This window comes from Corapipo altera, unplaced genomic scaffold (assembly GCF_003945725.1).
Source record: "Corapipo altera isolate COAL_440 unplaced genomic scaffold, ASM394572v1 22b, whole genome shotgun sequence".
NCBI classification, from domain to species: Eukaryota; Metazoa; Chordata; class Aves; order Passeriformes; family Pipridae; genus Corapipo; species Corapipo altera.
The window spans coordinates 2,564,140-2,587,324 of NW_020884876.1; the positions used below are offsets into that span (position 1 = coordinate 2,564,140).

Here is a 23,185-nt window from a genome sequence, read left to right on the forward strand (position 1 = left end):
AGGAGGGAAAATAAAGTAAGCTCTTTGAATTTTAAGTTATCATAAAGGAAAGTCAATCCCAAAAGTTAGAGTTTGCTGTTAGTAAGTATGCAAAGCATGAGAGGAAAGTGAGGTATGGCTAGCAGTCCGTCCTCTGAGGATCTGTCTTTCAGGTCTTGTGCTGCTTCAAAAAAAGAAATGTGAAAGTGGAAAGATCTAGGTGTGTTGGACATCTCAGTAGAGCTCTGCTGCTGAAGGTCTGAACCTCTAAAATGGTTCTCTTAAACTCTGGTTCTCAGGCATAATAAAGGACCATGAAGAATCATATACTCTTAAGTGTTCTTCATTATGCAGGTATAAACTGAAATGACTCTTAGAGTCACTGTAATTATTCACTAATGAGAAACATCTAGTAAGAAAATCTTAAAACTTTTGGAGAACCTTGAAAATTTTCAAGCTGGTGTGACATATTTTTGCAGTGAAAAATTTTATTCACTGAAACTTGGTTAGAGCCCGTCCCAGGCAATTTCAGAGTATCCCATGTAAAAAGTCTGGTCACTGAAGAAACGAAGTAATTGAAGTGTACCTGGTTGTGAACACAAATCCCATGTTTTATTTGAGTTAGGAGTCCAAGAGAAAAATTATTCAAGAAAGTTTTGTTCCATTTTCCATCTTACACGTCATAGTCCCTGGTATATGCCACCTTTCAAAACTAGCCCAGGAATATTTTTTGTTCCAGCCTCTTGTGATAATGTGGTTTGCCATTCTCACCACCCTTTTACTCACAGGAGTCTTCTCCTTTTCAGTAAATTATTCTTGTTTTGAGAGGAGGCAGAATGTAACATCTGGTTAGATTATGATATGTTTTCAGCTCAATTACTTAAGCAAGGTTTTTTTTTTCTTTCTCCAAACTACAGAAAGAAAAAGGTCTGATAAAACTTGATGATATCAAAGTCCCATCACAGAAACTGGTTTACACTCTGACCATTCCTGAGGCATCAGTGAAAGACACAGGGGATTATGAATGTACTGCTCGGCATGCAACCAAGGAGGTTAAGGAAAATAAGAAAGTAGTCATTACAGTTCATGGTATAGTTTGATTTTAGTGTCCCAAATTACTAACGCATTGGAAAACACCATTCTTGAAAAATGTTGCACAGTGCTGTTTACGCAAGGCTTTTTCCTTTACAGACAAAGGTTTTGTTCACCTGGAGCCTCAGTTTAGCCCTCTGGAAGCTGTCAACCTGCATGAAGTCAAAAACTTTGTTGTTGATGTGCAGGCTTACCCAGCACCAAAAATGTACTGGTTGAAGGATAATGTGACTCTGATTGAAAATCTTACTGAGATTGTTACTAGTTCTAACAGAGTCCAGGAAACAAGGTAAAAACCTTCTGACACTTGAGTTCCTCCCCAAAAACCTGGTGCTGCTCCTGCTCTCTTTCCACCTCAGTTTGTTGCTTCTTCTTTAGTGGCATTTAAAAATAATTTATTTCTTTTCTACTGTAAAGGGCAATGTGTAATCTGCCTCTTCTTATTCTCTTCATAATACGAACCTCTTCAAGGTCTCTGAGCACTAAACCTATTCATTCCCTTCAACATGTCTGCATACCAATAATCTCTAGCTGTTTCCAGTAAAATCAGGGCTTTGTCAGGTCCCTGCAGAAAATAACTAATCCCACTTCTTTCTCAGTTTTATGTTGGTAGTTATTTACCACTTGAGTAATGACTTCATGTAAAGGCATGCTAGAAATGCTAAATGCCCCTATGTTATAATCTCAACATACCCACATTATATGTTTCACCAAAGTGATTTTTTATGACTGCTTTAAAAGTACAAACAAAACTTGCATTTCTGCAGGTTTCAGAGTGTATTAAAATTGATAAGGGCCAAGGAAGAAGACAGTGGATACTATACTTTGGTTGCTGAAAATGAAGACGAGGTTAAAAGATACACCTTCTCCTTGCTAATACAAGGTAAGGATTCCCACAGCCTTTCCCACCATAACTGATGCCACACAGCAAAGACTTGATGCACTTACACACTGGGGTATAGATATAAAAAAGGCATGAACCAGGGTCTGCGGAGGAGTGTGTGTGTGCTGGGTCCCCTCGAGCTCTTTTACTCTGATCCTGGCTTTCACTTCTGCACTGGCCTTGAGCCAAAAAGAAACTTTATTCTCCCAGCTAAGTTATTCCAGCTGACAGCAGGGCGATAGCTCATTCAGTATGACTTGAGGACGTGGCAAAACCGCAGTACTTCTTTTTCATGGCTCTAGCCTAAGATCCAAGCTGTCCTATGGGAGATAAGCACTTCCGGGATGAGTCTGGGTCTCTAGCTATTGCTAAGCTGTTGGCCAAACAATACCTGTCCTGCTTTGAATTTCAAGTTGGTTTTTTTTGTAAACGCTGACAAATATTTTAACAAACTCCTGACTCCTTCCCAGTTCCAGCTCTGATCTCAGCCCTTGTGGATGATCACCATGGCACTACAGGTGGGCAGACAGTGAGATGCTTGGCAGAGGGGACCCCACTTCCTGATGTGGAATGGCTGGTTTGCAAGGACATTAAAAAGTAAGAGGAGTGGGTGCTGTCTTACCTAAAATATTACGTGTATCCTCAATTACCTTAATGTAATTAGTTACGGTACCATGTTTTCCTCATCAAGAGCCAGTAAGTTTTAGATAATTTTTATTTCTTTTTAGAGGCATGTTGCTTATATTCCAAGAGAGGTTGCCAGTGTCCTTCCTATTACATCTTATAGGAGAAGAAACAATGCATCAATTCAGCAGGTTTCTCTCACAAAAACTTTGTGTTCAATAAGCCAAGTTTGTGGATTTCACAGTCCTGGTTTGAGTAAGGACCTTGAGAAGTAGCTGTCCCTCCACCCAGGGAGCTTTTTTAGTTTCCCAGATAGTTCAGTCTGCCTCATTAACATTGTTGTGTGCTTCTAAGTTTTCACTTGTGATTATTCCCTTCTAATTATAATTTTCATCGTCAAAGTATTTTAAAAACATGGAGTAATTACTTCCATTTTTGCCAGTTCCAGGTTGACTCTTTCTGTGTCTACTGCAAAGCTGCTTTCTCCCTGTGGTATTATCCAACAGGGAGGGGGAGACCATACATGGAAGAAGGCTAGGAGGCCTTGGCACTTCCAAGCTGTGTTCAGCTCTCATTTTACTAAAACCTCTTAGTGCCTGATGGGATGATTGTCTTCCTAGCCCTGTCCCCAGGAGCCTTGTACAGCACTAAGGATTCTGGGAAAAATAGGGATCCATCCAGTACCATAACTCCATGGGATACACAGTGACACTAAGGTCTATCTCTGTCATACCTGTTGGGCTGCATTGTTGGGCCCTCCAGTCAGCAGCAGTAATGAGAATCAGAAGGATAATTATTATGAGGGAACAAAGGTGCAGGCTTTCCATAGAGGCAGTCTTAACAATTTCTGTCTTTTAAAAGGATTGCTGTTAGCAGAAATTTGCAGGGAAAGGTAATTCTTGTTCTGTTCACTCTTATTTATCTGTGCTTACAGCCAATACTCATTTCCCCCATTATTCTTCTCTGCAGGTGCAGCAATGACACCTCATGGACCCTTTTGACTAACAATATCTCTGATATACACATGGAAGCCCACCTGGATGAGAAAAATGTGGTGGAAAGCCAGGTGACCTTCCAGAAGGTAGAGGAAACCCTGGCTGTGCGATGTGTGGCAAGGAATGACCTTGGTGCCGTTACTCGAGAACTGAAGCTTGTGGCTCCTAGTAAGTTTGCTTTTTCCTTCTATGAAATTACAGCAGCCAGTTTGACCCCACTTTAGCACACCCCAGTTCAATCTTAATGGATAAAAGTATGAATTGTTGTAGATAATTAATTAAAATGGATTTTTTCTTCCACCCTGGAACATCTGAGGATGAGGCATTCTACAGGTCTTTATGGTGCATCTGTTTTTTGCTTATTATGTGGTTCCATGATTCATTTTACCATTTTACTGCCACTGGCTATCGGGCCATTCTTCTAGACAATCTGTATTTGATTTTGAAACAGGAAGGTAGAGCAGCTCTGGGCTTGGAAAGACTTTACAGTCACCAGCCTCAGGAACTGCTCCTGCCACTTCCGCAGGACATAGGAACTGCAATGACAGGCGAGGTGGATGTCTTATGTGTGTGTCATGTTCCTCATGGCTCAGGAGGAAAATATTGTCTGTCTTTTTACTCCACAGCCTTACGATCAGAGCTAACGGTGGCTGCTGCAGTCTTAGTGCTGTTAGTGATTGTGATAATTTCACTGATTGTCCTAGTCATCATATGGAAACAGGTAATGTAGAAAAGCAGCTCAGTTTGGATGCTGAGCCCTGCTGGGTTTTGGTCTTCTCTGAAGTCAAGCACAAGACTAATTGTTGGGTTTGCATTCAATGTGCTCTGCAGAAGCCGAGGTACGAGATTAGATGGAGAGTCATTGAATCTATCAGCCCTGATGGTCACGAATACATTTATGTGGACCCAATGCAACTGCCCTATGACTCCAGATGGGAGTTTCCTCGAGATGGGTTAGTGCTTGGTAAGTTTTGTCTGAGGGACTAACCTCATTATTCTCTAGGGATAAAGACAATTAAGGACAACTCTGAGGTCTGTGTTGCTGGGATTTACAGTGAAAGTTATGGTCACAAAGTCCAGAGTGTCTCTGTGCCTATCTGTTCTCCTCAGTTCTCCTTCCTCATCCTCTTCTTCTCCTACAGTGGCATTAGCCCTGAAGTTCTTGTGTTAGCGTCTCCTGTGCCTCCATTCCACCTCTCCCTCAATGTGCAGTGCCCACCTCTGCGCAGTTTAGGGGGATGCTATCAGCATTAATTGCCCTCTTCAACACTCATGTTAATACATCCAGAAGAAAGACATCAGTATTTTTTTTGGCAAGACATTTATATACTTATGTGCAGAGGCCAAGGGAAATCTACAAGTAGTTATGTAGTTTTATTAAAAATATTTTTTAAATTATTAATCCATGCCAAGCATATATCAATAACTGCATATTTTTGTGGCTACTGTCCTTCTTCCTTCTCCTTCTTCTTTCTTGCTTTGTTATTCCTCATTGGAATTCATACAGAATTCAGTCATAATTACTTCTTCGAGGCTGGCCCAATGCGTCTTTTATATCAATTGAAAATGTAATGATTGTAGAAAATTTTAATGTTCTATACAGATAGTGCTTTAAACATACAAGGAGGGAACTCCCTTGGAGGTATCTCTGCACCAAATTGCATCACAAAATAGAGGAGAAGAAGATGAAATATGTTTTTTGTTTGATATATTTTAAGAAATGTGCTCCCCTGGTGTAGTTCTTCTTCCCCGTTACAGAGAAACAGTTGATGTTAATTCTTGAAAGAAGCAGCACAAAAATTTCTGGTTCAGGAACAATATCCTTTAATTAAATTCGTGTTGCTAATTGAAGACTAGAGGAGGGTGGATATTTAATGGAATTATTTTATTACAACCCAGACTTTAATTATATGCCTAAATAGGATTTGTCAGATCTGAGTTGTTAAAGACCAGCACTGTGACTTTGTTTCCCTCTGACTCATGAGCACCAGCCTGCTTCAATGCCTTCTTGTTTACAAGTATATTCAGGATAGTCAGTGCCCTAAAAACCAATGCTACATGTCCTTTTAGTAATCTGGATTGCACAAGCTTTCTTCTTGACACAGTTCACATTTATACCTGCTGACAGTTTTGCCATATTAAATGCTTACTGATGGGAGGGACCCTCTTTTGTTTCTGTGGCTGATAATCTTGTTTTGTGCGGGTTTTCTCTTGTCTGAGCAGGAGACAACAGTAAAGCTATTACACCTTTAGCTCAGGGAGGCTCTGAAGCAGGTTACAAACCCATTTTGCCTCAGCCAGATGAGCGTTTCCCACCCTAACTGTGTAAGCCAGCTGGCACTTATTTGTTTTTTCTAGCCAATAGTGCCTGGAGTGCAGTGCTCTGTTAAATGCCAACTTTGAATGTTGACTGGATGAAGCTTCAATTGATGAATTTGGGTTACACTGCAAATTTCCCTTTGCAATCACTGCTCCACAGTGTATGTAGTGCACTGCTGTTTGAAGCTTTCAGCAGCCAACGCAAGCCTAGGAGATGCATAACAGAAAGAACAATGTAGTAATGCCATGAGCTGCTTGAACACCACTGCCTTCTCCTGGATCTGCTGAGAATGTCAAGGTTCCAGCAGGACCTGTACCTCCTCCTCTGGCTGATACAGCAGAGAGCAGGGCCTTTTGAGGGTCCTAGCGCTGTTGCTCAGGAACCTGGGGTGGCTGTAGAGAGATGGCAGAATTGCTCTCATCACTTCCCAGCAAGCCACTCATTTTTCCTGTTGACTTTGTTAAAATGAAATGCTGGTCTGACACAGAATCAGACCTATGCCCATTTGCAGAAGGTAAGTTAAAATTCAAGTCACACAACACTTAGAGATGTCATACCTAATTCCTCATGAGTCTAGAAACTGACTTAGATTGTAAAGCTTGGCACTTGTTTGGCTTTTGATATAGGCCAAGAGACTTAACGATTTAATTTGGGGTGGGCTGATCATCCCAGTTCAATTTTAGCCAGAGGCATCCAGTTGAGATGGCTGCATTTGACTTCACCTTTGAATTTGTGTCCTCTGAGCAGAAAAGCAGCACTTCTTTTGGCAGTGACAGCAGATAAGCTCTATGAATTGGTAGAGAGGTTGAAATAGCTGCTGTTCCTCCACTAGTTTGAGAGGTCTTGAGCTGCTGCTGTGTCTGCACAAGTCCCTCTGTGATGGCAAAGCAGATTACAGCTGTGCCTGTATACTGAGAAAAGTAAACACATGCTATAATTTTGGGCTTCACTGAAGCAGTCATCAAGAATGTGATGGCATTACAGATGCTTCCAGTTCTTGAGCTCCCACTAGGTTCCAAATTTCCAGTGTAAAAGATATGGGGCTTGGGCTACATCTGCAGAGAGGGTTGAAAAGGGGAAATGGCAGTGATGACTCCCTACCACTTAGGAAGTGCTCTCACTGTCTCCACGTGCACTCCGGCCCAGAAGAGGTGATGAAGAGAGAAATATGTGCCTTGTGCTCAGCTAACAATATGGTTTGGGGAGGAATTGGCTTGTGAAGACAAGAAGATCAAGGAGCATCAACAAATACCATCACATTCTGAAGGGCTGCATCCTGCCATATGGCTCCCAGACCTTCAGTCTGAAAAGTTTCAGGGGCCAGATTTCAGACTCAGGTGTTTTGAATTAGTCTGAAATTTAGTGGGAAGCTTTCTCACATCCTGGTTTGGAAGGATAACCTTTGGAGCACAGGAATCTTGAAATCACATAGTTTCTGTGGGCATGACAAACTACACTGTCATAATCTTGGAGAGGTTTGTCTGTGTTAACTCAGCTAAGCGTTCTTAAACCATTTTTTATGCTTGTTAATGATGCAAATATCTTCTGGCTGGAAATTCTCTTTTAAAATTGTGTATACAATAAAAGTGGGGGCTGTAGCAAGAGGATAACAGAAACATGGCAGTGCGTGCCAGATAACGCTTTTCAGAAGTGTAGAAGATGACAAGTTCAAACCGCAAATGAATATCAAAGACAAAATACTTCTCTGAAGTAGAAGTCACTACTTATTCTTTCTGTGCTGAAAGTTAAAAAATAACATAAAATTAAAAAGAGAGTTTGTTAGGAATTTGATAATATCCTGGCATCTGTACCTCATATATAGGTTTGTTCACTAAGTGTTACCTTGACAAACTTGGTCTTCAGTGTAGAAGCTATGAAATATAGTGTTTTACAGTACGTTTATTCATATTTCTCTAAAATCTCAATCAACCTGTACACAATTCTTCTGCAGTCTGTATCTGTATTAGAAGACAGGATATGATAATCTAAAATTTTTGTCTAAATTGATTTGTGAGAAGAGTAAAGGGTGTATAAACATTAGCTGTTTCCTTATAACACTTGGAAATTTGCAGTACAATTTATTCCAGCAGATGAAACACAATCGTACATTAAATTTCAGGGAAGTTTCCCCTCATACGTGTTCAATATGCATTTCAGCTTCTTGCAGATCTGAAATGGCCCTACTTGTCTGTTTCTGAATGTGCTGTTGATGTGCTTTAGTCTGTCTTACTGTTTAGATGCATCCAGCATTATATAATAGACCAAAACTACAGCTGAGGGATCCAATTCAGATTTTTAAGTCAGGAACATGACTGTATTGTATTCAGGTGCTGACTGAGGCAAAGAGGTCAACTTAAGTCTAGGACAATTAGAGAGGATAAAGTGAAGATGACAGGGCACAGGAACAGATGAATTTGAATGAGTTGAGCTTCCAGGTGCAGGTGTGCTACTGATATTTGCTTGCTTGTTCTTAAGAATTGTACTTAATGACAGCATTTTAGATCTGCTTTTCCTGCTTAACAACAACATCAATAACAATAATATCAGTGATCTGGCTGTGGGAATCTGTTCTTTCCACACAAGAATCAACTCATAGAGGAATGACAGAAGGAAATGAGCTGAATTGCTGTTCCTTTCTGAAATAAATAATGCTCTCCCCCGTATTCAGGTCGAATCCTTGGTTCTGGTGCATTTGGAAAAGTAGTTGAAGGGACTGCATATGGATTGAGTCGTTCGCAACCAGTGATGAAAGTAGCTGTGAAAATGCTGAAACGTAAGTTGTTGGAGTTCTGTTTCCCAAGCTAGGGGATGGGCAAGGTAGGGCATATTCCACAGGGTTATTCAAACCTTCCTTGTGTATAAATTAATTCTTCTTATCTGAAGTAGAAAATGAGTGGCGGAATGACTGAAATTTAAAATTATACTTTAGGCTGCTTTATGGCATATCAAGACAGAAAGTACTCAGGCTTCTGAAAACATCCAAAGTTTGGGTTTAGCTGAGCAGCCACAATAACTCAGCAAATATTGAAAAAGATAAAATAACCATGAATGTTTGTGAACAAATGACAGCTACACAACAAGAAGGCAGGCAAACCTTGTGCAAGAATCTTAAGTTCACTGAAGATTTTCTAGTTCATGAAAGCTGAGAATCTGATGCAGTGATTCTGGAGGAACCACAGGAAGCTTGCTTGTGTTGAAATGAGCAGCTTGTGGAGTGCCTCTCTGCCACTGTACCACTGGAGAGGGAAAAAAAAGGCTGGGTCAGCTATTGAAGGTGCATCAAGTGAGTCCTTTGTTAATTATTTGTGACTCCTCTCCAAATCTTAAGAAAGACACATATCAAGTAAATTATATAGTCTTCTCTGAGAAACCATGCTAGCAGTGCTCCAGCGAGGCAAGCAAGGAGAAATCATTTGTTATTTGAAAAAGGCAATTTCTGTGTTTTTTCAACAGCTACAGCTAGATCCAGTGAAAAACAGGCACTCATGTCTGAACTGAAGATAATGACACATCTTGGCCCCCACCTGAATATTGTGAATCTGCTTGGAGCTTGTACAAAATCAGGTGGGTTTGGCTGACAAAATAAAGGTTTTTACAAAATCAGGAAAGTTTGGCTGACAAAGGTTTCCTGTAGGGTCATCATTCACTGTTTAAGAAGCATACAGATTTCACGTAAAGGATTTAACAATAAATATAAACAAATATAGGTTTCACAAACCTGATTGTTATTTGGTAATAGTTGCAGTCATAACTTAGTAGGTAAAATTTATTAACTCACAATAATTTTTATGTTTTATAGTCTATTTTCTACTACTTTTGGAGCCTTTTTTGTTTGTTTCTGTAGAGTTTTCTGGGTTTGTTTTTCAAAGACCCCACTCATCAATACATAATTATGCTTTATTCTAACAGGTCCTATTTACATCATTACTGAATACTGCTTTTATGGTGATTTGGTGAACTACCTGCATAAGAACAGGGACAATTTCCTGAACCGACACCCAGAGAAGCCAAAGAAAGATCTGGATATCTTTGGGATGAACCCAGCTGATGAAAGCACAAGAAGGTGTGAAAAAAAGGAAAAAAAAAAGCGACTTGTGACTTAAGGAAATGTCGTTACTAACACTCCGTTTCTCTCATCCACTGGTTTAAAGTTCTCCCTATTTTTTCTCATTAGACTTTTATTTATCAAGTTTCTTAGGTTTGGAAAGGTTTTAACTTTTTGTTCAGTCTCCCTGACATGTGTCCTAGTTTCATGTTTCCTGCATGTAGAGATGCCTGCAGTCCAAGGACCACCATGGGTTCTCCATAAACATTCTGACATCCCAAATAAGACCTTCATTAATAAATCACAGCCCAGTGTTCAGGTTTTTTTTTCTTTCTGTAAAAAAACCTGTCTCTACCCACCCAAGTTTAAAAGTAAAGTGCATCTACCTGTTTTCTTGTTTCCCTTCTTGGGAAATTTCCACTGTTTAAAACTCCTTCCCTTCTACCAGACTGGCAGAGCTTGTTCTCCAAGCTCAAGTACTCTCCTTTATCTACCAATGGCTTAGCCAGTCTCAATAGCTTCCTTATTGTCACTGTACACCCCACAGCATTTTCCCAGATGATGGTGGAGGAAGCTTGTCATCATTCGTTCAGCAACAATGCAGTGCCATAAAATTAGCCAGGATTTAGAAGGCGGAGAGATATTCATTCCAAAAATCACTCAGACAAATAGATCAACTGACTTGGTAGCTGTGTACAAACAGGACTGTGCATCTGGACATGGGTTTGTTCAGCAAGACTGGATTTGACGCAAACTGTCTGGATGGATAAATGACATTTATAATTTGGAATACCTTGAACTAAAAGCCATAGGTAGTGATACTTGAGCTCAGTGGGATTTTGGGAACTAAGGCAATACATGTTTACATACCTGACTATTGAAAAAAGCTTGTGTTTAACTACAGTGATGCACAGTAACATGTACTAATAGGTGATGGTTGTATTACATACATGATACATGGTTATGTTATAATACATGATCTTTATCTATTCCCTATCAAGAAGCCAGTTCTTATATCTCACAGCAATACAATTGTACACCATAAGAGAACTATTAGATATGCAGGAAATACTAGCTGATACACCTATATTTTTTTCCAATTTCAGTTATGTGATATTATCATTTGAAAACACTGGAGAATACATGGACATGAAACAAGCTGATACCACTCAGTATGTGCCTATGCTGGAAAGAAAGGAGGGATCTAAATACTCTGATATTCAGAGATCTGTGTATGATAGACCTGCTTCATATAAGAAAAAATCCATGTCAGGTAACGTAGAACTGTCTCTTCTGCATATATCATTAACATAAATGCATTAATATAAATGCATTAATATAAATGCATATTGTATAAACACACATCTTATTTTGGCCTTCTAAATAGATGTAAACTGCTCAGCTCTGTTCAGCAAGTGTGTGAGCATGAGGTATAAGCTAAAAGCTTATGCTTTTATTCTTTTGTTATGCTCTGGGGATAGGAGTGCATGTTGCTGGAGCAGAAGGGGTCCAGTTGTGTATTTGCTTCTGTTCTGAATGCTCTGCAACAGGGCTGTAGGCACTCTCTGGAGGCAGTGATTTTGTCAGTCTTGTAGTTTGCAAGATTTTGAGCAATAGCAATGGTCAATAATAATAGTAATTTATATTGCTCTGTTTCCACTTACATTTTACATTAACTGACACTTAAACAAACACAGAACACTCCTAAACACTTTCCTGGATTATGTAATGAATATAATGAATGCATCTCGTTCCCCACCCCTGTTCTCAGAAACCAAATATGCTTTGTTTTAAAAATAGGCACTGTCACTTCTGCCTCTAGGCCTCGGAAACTGAATCATATCCAGTCCCAGATTTACACGGCAGACATGTACCCATGTTGTGCTCTAGGACAGTCAGAGTAAATGAATCACTGAATTTTGACTGGTTTTTTGCTGACATCTTTCATAAAAGAAATAAGAACTGTTGCCATAGAATTCCTGAACTTTTTTGTTGGTATTGGATTAGTCCCAGTGAATACTTGCTGGGAAACATAACAGTGTTCAGCAAAAGCAAATGGATAATAATGTACATGCATGCACAAAAACTTAACGAAGGCAACACCTCTAAATGAATGTTTTGTACTACACACCGAGTAAACAACCTGTGTAACATTACAGTGAGCCTTTTTAACTTCACTTTTTCCTACAGCTCCCAGGGACAAAATTATAGACAGGAGAAAACTCAAACCCTCTATTTTATACTCCATGTTTTTAAGAATGCAACATGTGCTAGCGACTGATGAAGACATTAAAAGTCGTTAGTTATTATGAAAAGACTGTTTTGGTCATGGTACTCTACTAAAATCATCAGCTCAGAATCATGATAGGTAGGGGAAGATGGATGATACTTTCACACTCCACAGCACAAACACGTTTTTCTCTTCTTTTCAGTAGAATCAGAAGTCAAAAACCTTCTTTCGGATGATGGCTCAGAGGGACTCAGCCTACTGGATTTGCTGAGCTTCACCTACCAAGTTGCACGGGGAATGGAATTCTTGGCTTCTAAAAATGTAAGTAAGTAAAAAAGTAAGTAAAATGGAAGAAAGTGTAAAAATGTCTTTTTTTCTGGGTTTCAATTTATGTTTTGAAGACTTGACACAATAAAATATTCTTTTTGGAGGAGGTGTAGGCAGATTTCTCATTTACCTGGAAACAGAGATCACCATGGTGGGAAAAATCAAAGCAGCAATCAGTCCTCTTCTCCTGCTGCAGCCTGTGACATTAGTGGAGTCAGTGTCAGAGATGGTGGAGAATCAAGGCAGGGTCTGGGTGAAGGGTCTGTACAGCAACAGACCAGCATGGTCAGAAACATAGACATATCATTAGTACATGATGGGTAGAATGGGAAAGGATGCCATCACTTTGGTCTCCTCCCCACTACAATCTATCTGCATAAGACCTCACTAGTTCTGTGGGCCGATACCTACCTGTCCCTATTCTCAAGGAATACAGGCACTTGTTCAGTAGAAGGTCTTGTTAAGACTGTGCCCAGAAGATCAACCCCTTCTCAGGGATCTTTGTAAGGGAAATGGTCCTCATGGAATTAGCATGTCCTTGAACAACTTTATTTCTCTCCATACAGTGTGTGCACCGTGACTTGGCAGCTCGTAATGTCCTCCTGGCTCAAGGAAAAATTGTGAAGATCTGTGACTTTGGGCTGGCTAGAGACATCATGCATGATTCCAATTATGTCTCCAAGGGCAGCGTATGTACTTAATCAGTAAAGCTCTGCTTTAACTGAAATGAGAAGTGTCAGTTTTAAATGCTGTTTCATGTTCTTGCCATTCAGTGTTGCTTACACTAATTGACCATTGGGATGAATGCTCCTCAGAACAATTTTTCTTCAGTTCATTAATTCCTGTAAATTTTTTAACTCCATTTTAAAGCCAAAAAGTACTTGGCTGCATTCAGTACTTCACAGTACTTTTTTAAACTGGCAAGTTTTGTGACTGCATAAATTATTAAGGAACTGACAGTATGATATGGAAAGAGTAGTGACATATCAAACAATGACGTATCAGATCTAGTTCAGCAGTGCTGGATTTTGCATCATTCTTTTAATCAGCCTGGTCATTTGCTAGTGATAAAATGAATACAGTTATGTCTTAATTAGTTTTTGTTGGGAGCAGCTTGCTTATAATCCTGGTATCTCTGTGTTAAATGACATGAAAAATAAACACTAATCAGGTTAACACAACTTTTCTTATAGAGAAAGGTTATTCCTGGCTATCAAATAACAGTTGGAATGGTAAGCATTTCTTTAATGACTAATCTGTGTGGTTTTGGGTTTCTTTCTTTTTGTTATAGACTTTCCTCCCAGTAAAATGGATGGCACCTGAAAGCATTTTTGACAACCTATACACAACATTAAGTGATGTCTGGTCTTATGGCATTCTGCTGTGGGAAATATTTTCTCTTGGTATGCACAGTGAATTTTTTCCTATGTTTAGTGATTAAGATTTTTCAGTTCAAACTGTCCTACATGAAGTATTTAAAATTCTACAGTAAAAATGCACGTGTGAAATCCACCGTTTGTTGTTCTTCTGTATGGGGTTTCAGATTCCAGTGTGAAGTGAAATGTCCATACTCTCCCAAAGTTCTATTTGTTTTTTTGTTTGTTTGTTTGTTTGGGGTTTTTTTTGGTTGTTGTTTTTTTTTTCCCAAGATACTTTTTTTTTTTACTTTTTCTAGAAAATTGAAAAACTGATTGAAAATCTTTTATGCAAAAGTATTGATGCGATGTACCAGGACTGATTTTCTAACTAATATGAGGAGCAACATGTTTCTCCCTTGCTGTGGGGTGCCTGGGCTGCAGCCCAGCTTAGTGGCTGGTTTGAAACAGTCTCTTCATATATGTTTCACAAGAGCATGTCTTAGTCTCATTATGGAATGAAAATAAATATCAATCTTCTGGGACACTGATTTCTCATTTCCAGGTCAGCACTGTTCACATGGTTGGTTTATGGCAGTGTAAAGTGGTTATGACAATATACAGCAGTTACAGACAATGTACAGTTCCCGTCTGGGAACAGCCTGGCTCTTTCCTCAGCCTCATTAGTTAGCCACATGGACAGGTGACTGGGCTGCTTCAGCAAGTGTGTGTTGCCCAGATTTACTGTCAGCAGAATTAATTGTGCCTGTATGGTTACTACTGCTGCCTCGTGGCAACCTTAAGCCTAATGTTATTTTCTAGAATAAGTTGTCACATAGCTGCTTCTCAGAAAACAACAGTTGCAACACTGTTTATGGTATCGATGACTGTAATCTCTGGGCATCACAGGATCCCGTTAATATCCATTTTCCAGAATACCTGTGAGGCATGTGAGTGCCATTGCTCAGGAACTGAAGCACACCTATACTTCACTGCCCTGTAAAGAAGGTTCTGAAGCCCAGTTTTAAGTGAAAATCCTTCTTTTGAAAGGGCTGAGGTTTCTGGGGTAATAGTATAGTATGGCTCCTCTGTCTGAGAAAGTTTTCTTTCTTGGAAAGCAAAATATATCCTCAGCAGTGTTTGTTAACAAGGTCAATTTTGACATCTTACTATCATGCTGACTTCTGCTCGAATGACCCTTTTTTCACTTCAGCATCAATCGAGCATGAGTGCAATGATTCCTGTGTGCTGCAGGTCCAAATTATCAGTTAACTGTGTCAGCTCAGGGGCCAAGTCCAAACTTTTGAACAATCCATGCACCTGACATGTTAGCTGTTGTTCTAAAGCCAGCTGCCCAGGTGGGACCACTTGGGTATAGAGGGGACTTACTCACACTGAGGCTTCACCCTCAAAGCCAGGATGGGGTGTGTAACTCAGGCCACGTCACTCTCAGCTGTCGTACAGGTGCCAAAGGCAATCATACCAAACAGAGCAAGTGTACTGGCTAAGATCTCACAGAAATTCAGTGGCAAGGCAGAGTCATGGCCTCAGATATGCCAAATGATGGCTGATGACAGGGATCATCTGATCTCTGTAGCCAATACATTCTATAAACACTTCAAAGGTATTTTTTTCTAAGTAGTACCTACTTCAATCTTTCCCAGCCAATGTTTCACCTTGGGACTTAATGTCATCAAGATGGTAGTTCTGAAGCGAAACATTGACTGAGAAAGAACCATTTCAATGCCATGTCAATTTATGGCGTTAGCACTTTTTGACATGAACAGCAAGACAGTATTTGGAAACTTTGCATGGATAGTCAAGTACAGAGTAGTACTTTTAATTCTCTTTTATCTGCAGGTGGCACACCATATCCTGGCATGATGGTCGATTCTACTTTCTACAATAAGATCAAGAGCGGATACCGAATGGCCAAACCTGACCATGCTACCAATGAAGTGTATGTGTGCACTTGGCTTTTCCACACCTGGCCAGCCTCCAGATTTGGCTTTAGTTTCTGTTTGGTCACTCATGTTCCTTTACCAGTTGGATAAATTGGTTTCCATCTAATCTGCAGGTATGAGATCATGGTGAAGTGCTGGAACAGTGAACCAGAGAAAAGACCTTCTTTCTATCATTTGAGCGAAATTGTGGAGAACTTGTTGCCTGGAGAGTACAAAAAGGTTTGTTGTCTGTAATTTTCTCTGTGTTTTCTCTATACTGTTCCAGAGGGAATTATAAGTGTTGTTCCAGCGACAAGAGCCATTAGCACCGAACTGGCACATTCTAACCTACTTGAATTACGTGATTAGGATGGGGACACTGCATGTTTGGTTTCTTCATTCGAGCTTACTGAGAGAAGCAGTTCTGCAGTACTGACTGGGAAGCAGAACTCTCCATTCTTAATGAAATCCTACCAACTCAATTTTTCTACTGGAGAATTGGTTTTATATATTTTCATGGGATTTTCTAGGCAGCAAAATAATTCTAAAAAAGGGACTACTTGGCCCATGTGTATAAGCTCCCTGTCTCTGTCTTTGTACCCTTACACCATCAAGTTTTCCCCCATACTTCTGATAGCTCTGGGCACGTTCTTCCTGCCCCATCATTCAGTGTTTCATTTTCCCACCTACCTTAACTCCCTTCTCCCTCTCCCTACCCTTCTTTCACATTTACTAGTCTGCTTTGTGCAACTACATTTGCTCTCGCATCATCCGAAACTTACGTGTCACTTCTCCCTTCAAAGTAATTGAAGATGCTGGGCTTCTCCATCCAGTGTCAACGGCTCATAGGGCAGAATATTTGCTGGGCTAGCAAATCACAGGTGCACATCTGAAGAAAGGCAGCCTCAGTGAATAGCTACTAATGAGGTGTTTGAAATGAATATTTTCAGAGCTATGAGAAGATTCACTTGGACTTCCTGAAAAGTGATCACCCAGCTGTCACACGCATGAGAGGGGACTGTGACAATGCTTACATTGGTGTCACCTACAAGAATGAAGACAAGCTAAAGGACAGGGAGAGTGGTTTTGACGAGCAGAGGCTGAGTGCTGACAGTGGATACATCATCCCCCTGCCTGACATTGACCCCGTTTCTGAAGATGAGCTTGGCAAAAGAAACAGACACAGGTAGGTGCAGTTTACAGATCCTGTAGCCCATCGTCACCATCTGGGGTCATGTTTGGCAATCTCCATTAACATTCTTCAGCATCCTACTCTGCAAATCATTTTCTTAGCTCTGTTGAAAACACCTTTTGGGGAGTCCCATGTAAATATGGTAGTATGACTGGCCACAGCGTTTTCAATGGGAAAAATATAATTTTCCTCTGGCAACATGATTGCCAGGGGAAGGGGACTGCTAGTAGGGTGCTCCTGTGTGTCTCTGGGACTCCCTTACTAGCTTGGCCAAGACACAGTGCCTGTCTTGTGGCTCTGTGGGTATATTTTGCAACACATCTTGCCTCCGCAGCTCAACATCTTGGAGCTTCATATGTGCTCTCAAAGGATTGATTTGTCCTGCATGAGACCAGTTCAAAAATTTGGGAGAAGTTTTGAATATCTTCTATAGTATAGTTTTCTATGACAGCAGGGTATCCAGGACTTTTTACTTCTCTCTTGTCAGTTTGCATGACCAATTCCACTATAACACAACATTGTGTGATCCTAACTGTGAATGGCCAAGGTTTAATTCAGCACTTAATTAATAGTTTATAGAATTACCAACCTAGAAGCTTTTTTTTTTAATATATTTTTGTGCAATATTCAAGAGGGGGAAGAACGAAGTCTCTAAGAAGAACTATCCAGATTAGGATCTATTACATCTCTCTGTTATTGCCATCTTATTTTCACCTGACCTCCCTAGATTTGCCTAAGTGACCCATTGTCACAGCACTATCATAAAACTGTTTCTCTAACAAGTCTCTGACTGAAAGTGTTTGGAGGAACATACGAACAACTGCTCCTTTGAATTCCAAGGTGTTTCACTAATGATATACAAGATATGTCATGACCTAAGAAACTGGTGGTCATAGTCACCAGGTTGCACCATGGGTCAGAAAGCATCTGGGAGGTAGTGTTCAGTTCTGCCACATTTACTACATATCTTATCTCTGAGATATTTGTCTCTTCCAGTTCACAGACATCTGAAGAAAGTGCCATTGAAACCGGTTCCAGTAGCTCTACCTTCATCAAGAGAGAGGATGAGACCATTGAGGACATTGACATGATGGATGACATTGGAATTGACTCCTCAGACCTGGTGGAGGACAGTTTCCTGTAACCCCGTGGACGTCTTCCAGCTGTGCATAGGGGGAAGCTTGACTTGTCATCTACAGACTTCTGGTCTACAGAGAAAACCACTTTATTGAAACATCAAGGATGTAAAGAGGAGGTGGATTTGTACAGAGGAACTCCCAGTAATGAGCAGAGGAATCAGCCTGAGTATGAATGAAAGAGACATGTTGAAGATGGATTTTTTTAGTGTTGCTTCTTGCAGTACTTCAGTGGAATCTCAGTTTTGTTTGCCATTCGAACTGGTAGGGGGACGAAGGGAAAGGCCACAAACAGACCAATTTTGTGTTTCAAGGGCATTCATATGACTTTGATGGATCAAATTTCCACTGCAGCAATATTTCACCAGTGTAATTATGTAAATAACTGTCTACTCAAGGATCTTTTGGGGTGCACATTGAACATATGTCATGGATTTTAGAAGAGATCACTCATGAATTCTGTGTACTTCCTCTCTCAATTTCAATGTCAGCTGCTGTTGAACTACCATGTGAATTAAAGAACATGCGAAAACCACTTTTGGGCCAAAAAGGTCTAAAACCATGAGGGACTGACTGGTACTACAAAACATGTTACTTTTAACCGTTAATGCAACTAAAGGGGAATAACAATCATAATAATAATAATGATAATAATAATAATAATTAAAAGTCAGTCTATAATAGGTGTTAGAAACCTAGTAAGTCTTTATTAACTCTAGAAGGTAGCTGTTTTCAAGATAATACTACTACTGTTTTCAGTAACACTAAATGTATATTTTACTATTCATTGTCCTTCAGTAAAAGCACAGTTTCAAAAAGCTTTTTGAAGTGCAGGGGAGAAAATTATCACCTGAAAATTTTTATGATACAATTTTTTTTTTTTTAATCTATACAGTATGGTAATTGTTCTGGTTAGCTAAAACTACTTTAACATGGAGAAAAAAGTTAAGTTTTTGTTTTCTTTCATAAGCTGAGTAGCTTTTCTAATCACATGTACTAGAAGCATTTAATTGTCCTCTGATTGAAGTTCTAAAAATTTAAATTGAAAAAAAATTATATCAGCTTTTCAAGATTCTGGAGAATAGAAGATTATGATAAACCACCAGCAATATCCCATTATCAATGTTTCATGGGTACTCAAAAGAAATCTTATCCTGGGGTTAGCTGTGAAGAATTTATTTGATATTTGAACTAAGATATCTCTCCCAGCCTGGAACTCAAGTTAAATAAGCAGAAATAATTCTGCAGCAAATATTCTTTTCTTAGTTTTCAGGTTTAAACAGGAACAGAAAGCAGACTGTAACTACAAAAGGTAATTACTTCCAAGAGTATATTTTGGAGGAACGTGTATGAAAACAAGCCTGTTCTCAGCCTGCAATTCTTGTTTTTTGATGCCACTTATATGAACAAAGTATTATGATTACTGCTATCACTGTACACTGTGTTATTGAGTTATGATGCCTTGGAAGACTTACATGTGAAAAAAGGTACCTCACTGCAAAAGGCCCCATCCTTTCAAACTTTGCCTTAATTCAGTGTGAGGAGCACCTCCTAGGATGTGCCCAGCCTCTGTCATGACATAACCAATGCAAATGTGGTGTAAACTCATTCCTGTCTTGCAGTATTTTCCTAGGAAGTGTGAAAGACGGACCAGCAGCGACTGACAGAACATGCTGCATGTTAAACTACAGTTTAACTTCAAATGGCCCTGTGAAAAGCTCCACAAGTTCCCTTGGTTTCACTTGTTGTGGACAGTTGTGGGTTAAATGAAAGCAAATGTAATATTGCCAATGTTACAGGGTGGAATGCCACACGAGCAAATAATTCTGAGTATGGGTTTCAAACTGTCACCAGGCTGAGGCCATGTACAAACTACAGCAGATGTGAAAACAGGACCTGAAGCGAGCCCCCACATTTTCAATCCTGATGGAAACTGACAATCAGAAAGAACTGTGAATGATGGTGCATTCTCTATTTCTTGTATTCAACAAATCAAGACCAAGTGTCCTCCTGGGAGCCATGCTTTAGGCAAACACGTCACTGAGCTCTGTATGGGGACAACTGTGAAACACAAGACTCTTGATATAGTCAGGACTGGTGAGATGATGTAAGGTCTCCCTCCAGTTATGAACTACAAATTGAGGAAACACAAATTGTCTATGGACATCCCAGATATCTGAATGACCAATTGAGACCACATGTGCCTTAATTTGCATGTGTAGTCATTATATCTGCACATTCAAATTAGGCAAGCAATTTCACCTGCATTTTTGCACATGGCCTAGTGTTCTTCGGGGTTTGAAAATCAGCCCTAGCACATTTTTTTATATCGATTACTGGAATCTAAGGACATTTTCACGCAGTCTTGCCTTTTCCCCACCAGTTTCATTCTGTATCTCACAGCGCATCTCAGGCTAGACTCAGATGGTGGATGTGAACCAGAGCTGGCTCACTTTCTGGTCCATGGTAATGTTAGTTCTCCATCTTGTCATGGGTATTGTGAAGATGAACTGCATCTGTGGCAGGGGTCTAGTCAAAGCCAGCTCACTGCAGGCTTGGAATCAGACGAGCTGGCCTGGAAACTGGAATGAGAAGCAGAGGAAGAGAGGGAATTTACCAGAGAGAAAGAAGTGTGAGAGGATGAATTGTTTGATTTTACAATATTATCAGTATTATAGACATTTTTTCTTATGGCTTAATTTTTGAGAAGCCGCTGGAGATGTATTCCCAAAACTTCTTCTACAGTAATTGTATAACGACAATCAGTGTTAGCCTATGAAATGCAGCTTTTCATTTGGAATGGCCAACCAATTCCTTTATGGCATGGTCTGAAACTTGTACAAAATGGTCCTATTACATGATGAAGGACGTGAGATATGGTGATGTTATACATCAATATGTATATAAGTATTTTTATATAGACTTCTAGAATACTGCCAAAACATTTATGACAGCTATATCACTGCCTTTGTTTATATTTTTTTTACTGTGATATATTCCACAGGCACGTTAACTGTTGCACTTTGAATGTCCAAAAGGTATATTTTAGAATAATAAAAAAGGAAGTGTTTCCAAAATGATGGCTGTTGTGAAATGTTTGAGGAAGGTAAACTGGCCTGAGTGATGGTAGGCACAAAATGTATTTCAAAAATGCCCCTGTTGATATTTTGTCTTTGAAAAACTCTTGTAAATTAAGATCTCTATATTTCAATAAATGATATATAATTTAAGGATATGTGAGGGGTCTATATGCACTTACTGAAAAATGGTTATAAAGAATCAGTCTTGCTCAGAGTTTTTTCCTTTAAGAGGTTTTTGGTTAATTGAGTCCTCTGCAAAGCCATCAGGCAGCAATGATGAGCAGGTCTTTGAGCCCTTCCAGTGGGCATAGTGGGGAAGTGCTGGCAGCAAATGACCTGGGTAGCAAGTGACATCTATAGCGAGTCATTTTTTCTCCCAAATCACAGCAGGTGTGATGCTCCAGTGACTGCTGCCTAGAGCAGAACATGTGCCCTGAGATGGGCACTGGGTTCCCCACACAAGATGAAATCCTTTTTGGCCTCGGCACCAGGTGTGCTGAAGGGTTTGATGCCTACTGGTCTGCACACACTCAGGAAACGCCTCTGGCTGCAGGGTTTTTTAAACCTATGCTGAACTCACTTCCTTTATGAATCAAACCAGATTTGTCCTATGGTTCTGTGCTGCCACAGTAATAAATTTTACACAGTGGATGTAACTGAATGTAAATTTGAAAAGATTTGTAAGATTTCAACCTGAAATCAGAGTTAAACTTGACAGCTGCACTTCCTGCACTGGCTACACTTCCTGCATGGTTTGCCAGTGGGAGCCAGGCAAGGCTGGCTGTGGGAAAGCCCTGTGAATAGACCAGTTATCAACTTTCTGTCCATCGGGTGGTCACTGTTCTTAAAACATGCTGGGAAATGAACGCTCCATCTAACCTCTTCCCCTCCTTCACCACTTCCTCACAAAGGAAAACCCCTCCTCATTCAAATGCGGTGCAGCATCCTTGGCCTTTGTCTTAGGTGAGGGTTAGAGTAGGTTGTCTCTCCTTTGTGTCTTGCTGAAGAGGAGCCTTTATCTTGTAACACTGCCTGGTCACACGACACTTCCTGCCACCCCAGGGGGTCGGGAAAGAGTCATGGCAGTGCTTGTGACCTTACATCCTGCTCAGCTGTGCACCTGCTCTTCCTGAAGTTCAGCAGCTGTGTGAAACATGAGGACTGATGTATTCATTTTTCCTGCTATGTGGGGTAAAGGGTGGGGGTACTGAAATCTCTCCCTGTGCAAGAGAGTATAGAGGTACTCTCTGTGTACAAATCTTAGATTCAGTTCTCCATCCCCTTCTTCCTCTTTATGGAGTTGGGTGCATTCTCCCATGTGTAGGATATGGCTGTGTATGTGACTGTGAATATGTCTGTCCATGCTGGGGAGCATGGATAGCGAGTTTCTCACTCTCTTACTGAAGTAGATTAGTTTTGCACGAAAGCTTAGCCCTTGCTCCACTGATAACCCCAGACTGGCTGTCTGACAGGAGTCCCACTCATCATTTTCACTCCTGTCTCAAGGCCTCTGCAGGTATTTGGCTGGAAATATGTCAAGGAAGTGCACTGGCACATGGCAGAGGCAGTCTGCATGGGAGAGTGGAGCTGGGTAAGAGCAGCACTGTGTCTGGAGTAGCAGAGAAGGGTGAGCTTCTGGCTGGAATGTGAAGGGAAAAGTAAGCAATGACTTTCCACATGGGTCATGTGCAGGAGACCTTAGTTTATGCAGGTAAAAAGATCTTTGGCTAAGCTTCTGGATTGCTATGAATGGTGCAAAAGGGAAGCAGCAGGTTGACCAGCCAGAGACAAGTCATCCAGCCACCTTGAGATGCTCCCAGTAGCTCTGGAAACCTGAGGCACAGTGCCTTTGCAATTGTCTCAACAAAATGGTTGTAATCCATCAACTTATCCCCATTGTTAGAGGTTTTGTGGTATGAGAGTTATTTTCTGGCATAATACCCAGGAAAGATGAGAGGGAAACAAAGGAAAGCCTTCATGGGCT

The 23,185-nt window shown here is 40.3% G+C and overlaps 1 protein-coding gene across 3 annotated transcripts in view; it reads left to right on the forward strand.

The window, feature by feature from the left end:
* Positions 1 to 21,356, forward strand: part of PDGFRA (platelet derived growth factor receptor alpha) — a 34,569-nt gene extending 13,213 nt beyond the window's left edge. For all 3 annotated transcript variants that reach the window (XM_027635822.1, XM_027635821.1, XM_027635823.1), the window contains exons 6-23: positions 897 to 1,068; positions 1,171 to 1,360; positions 1,839 to 1,954; positions 2,425 to 2,551; positions 3,548 to 3,741; positions 4,200 to 4,294; positions 4,405 to 4,537; positions 8,562 to 8,666; positions 9,347 to 9,457; positions 9,803 to 9,956; positions 11,045 to 11,211; positions 12,374 to 12,489; positions 13,062 to 13,184; positions 13,787 to 13,898; positions 15,711 to 15,810; positions 15,928 to 16,033; positions 16,744 to 16,979; positions 17,982 to 21,356. In XM_027635822.1, the coding sequence (XP_027491623.1) occupies positions 897 to 1,068; positions 1,171 to 1,360; positions 1,839 to 1,954; positions 2,425 to 2,551; positions 3,548 to 3,741; positions 4,200 to 4,294; positions 4,405 to 4,537; positions 8,562 to 8,666; positions 9,347 to 9,457; positions 9,803 to 9,956; positions 11,045 to 11,211; positions 12,374 to 12,489; positions 13,062 to 13,184; positions 13,787 to 13,898; positions 15,711 to 15,810; positions 15,928 to 16,033; positions 16,744 to 16,979; positions 17,982 to 18,129 (2,505 nt within the window). In that variant the 3' untranslated portion in view covers positions 18,130 to 21,356. The remainder of the gene's footprint in view (positions 1 to 896; positions 1,069 to 1,170; positions 1,361 to 1,838; positions 1,955 to 2,424; positions 2,552 to 3,547; positions 3,742 to 4,199; positions 4,295 to 4,404; positions 4,538 to 8,561; positions 8,667 to 9,346; positions 9,458 to 9,802; positions 9,957 to 11,044; positions 11,212 to 12,373; positions 12,490 to 13,061; positions 13,185 to 13,786; positions 13,899 to 15,710; positions 15,811 to 15,927; positions 16,034 to 16,743; positions 16,980 to 17,981) is intronic.
* The last annotated feature ends 1,829 nt before the right edge of the window (positions 21,357 to 23,185 follow it).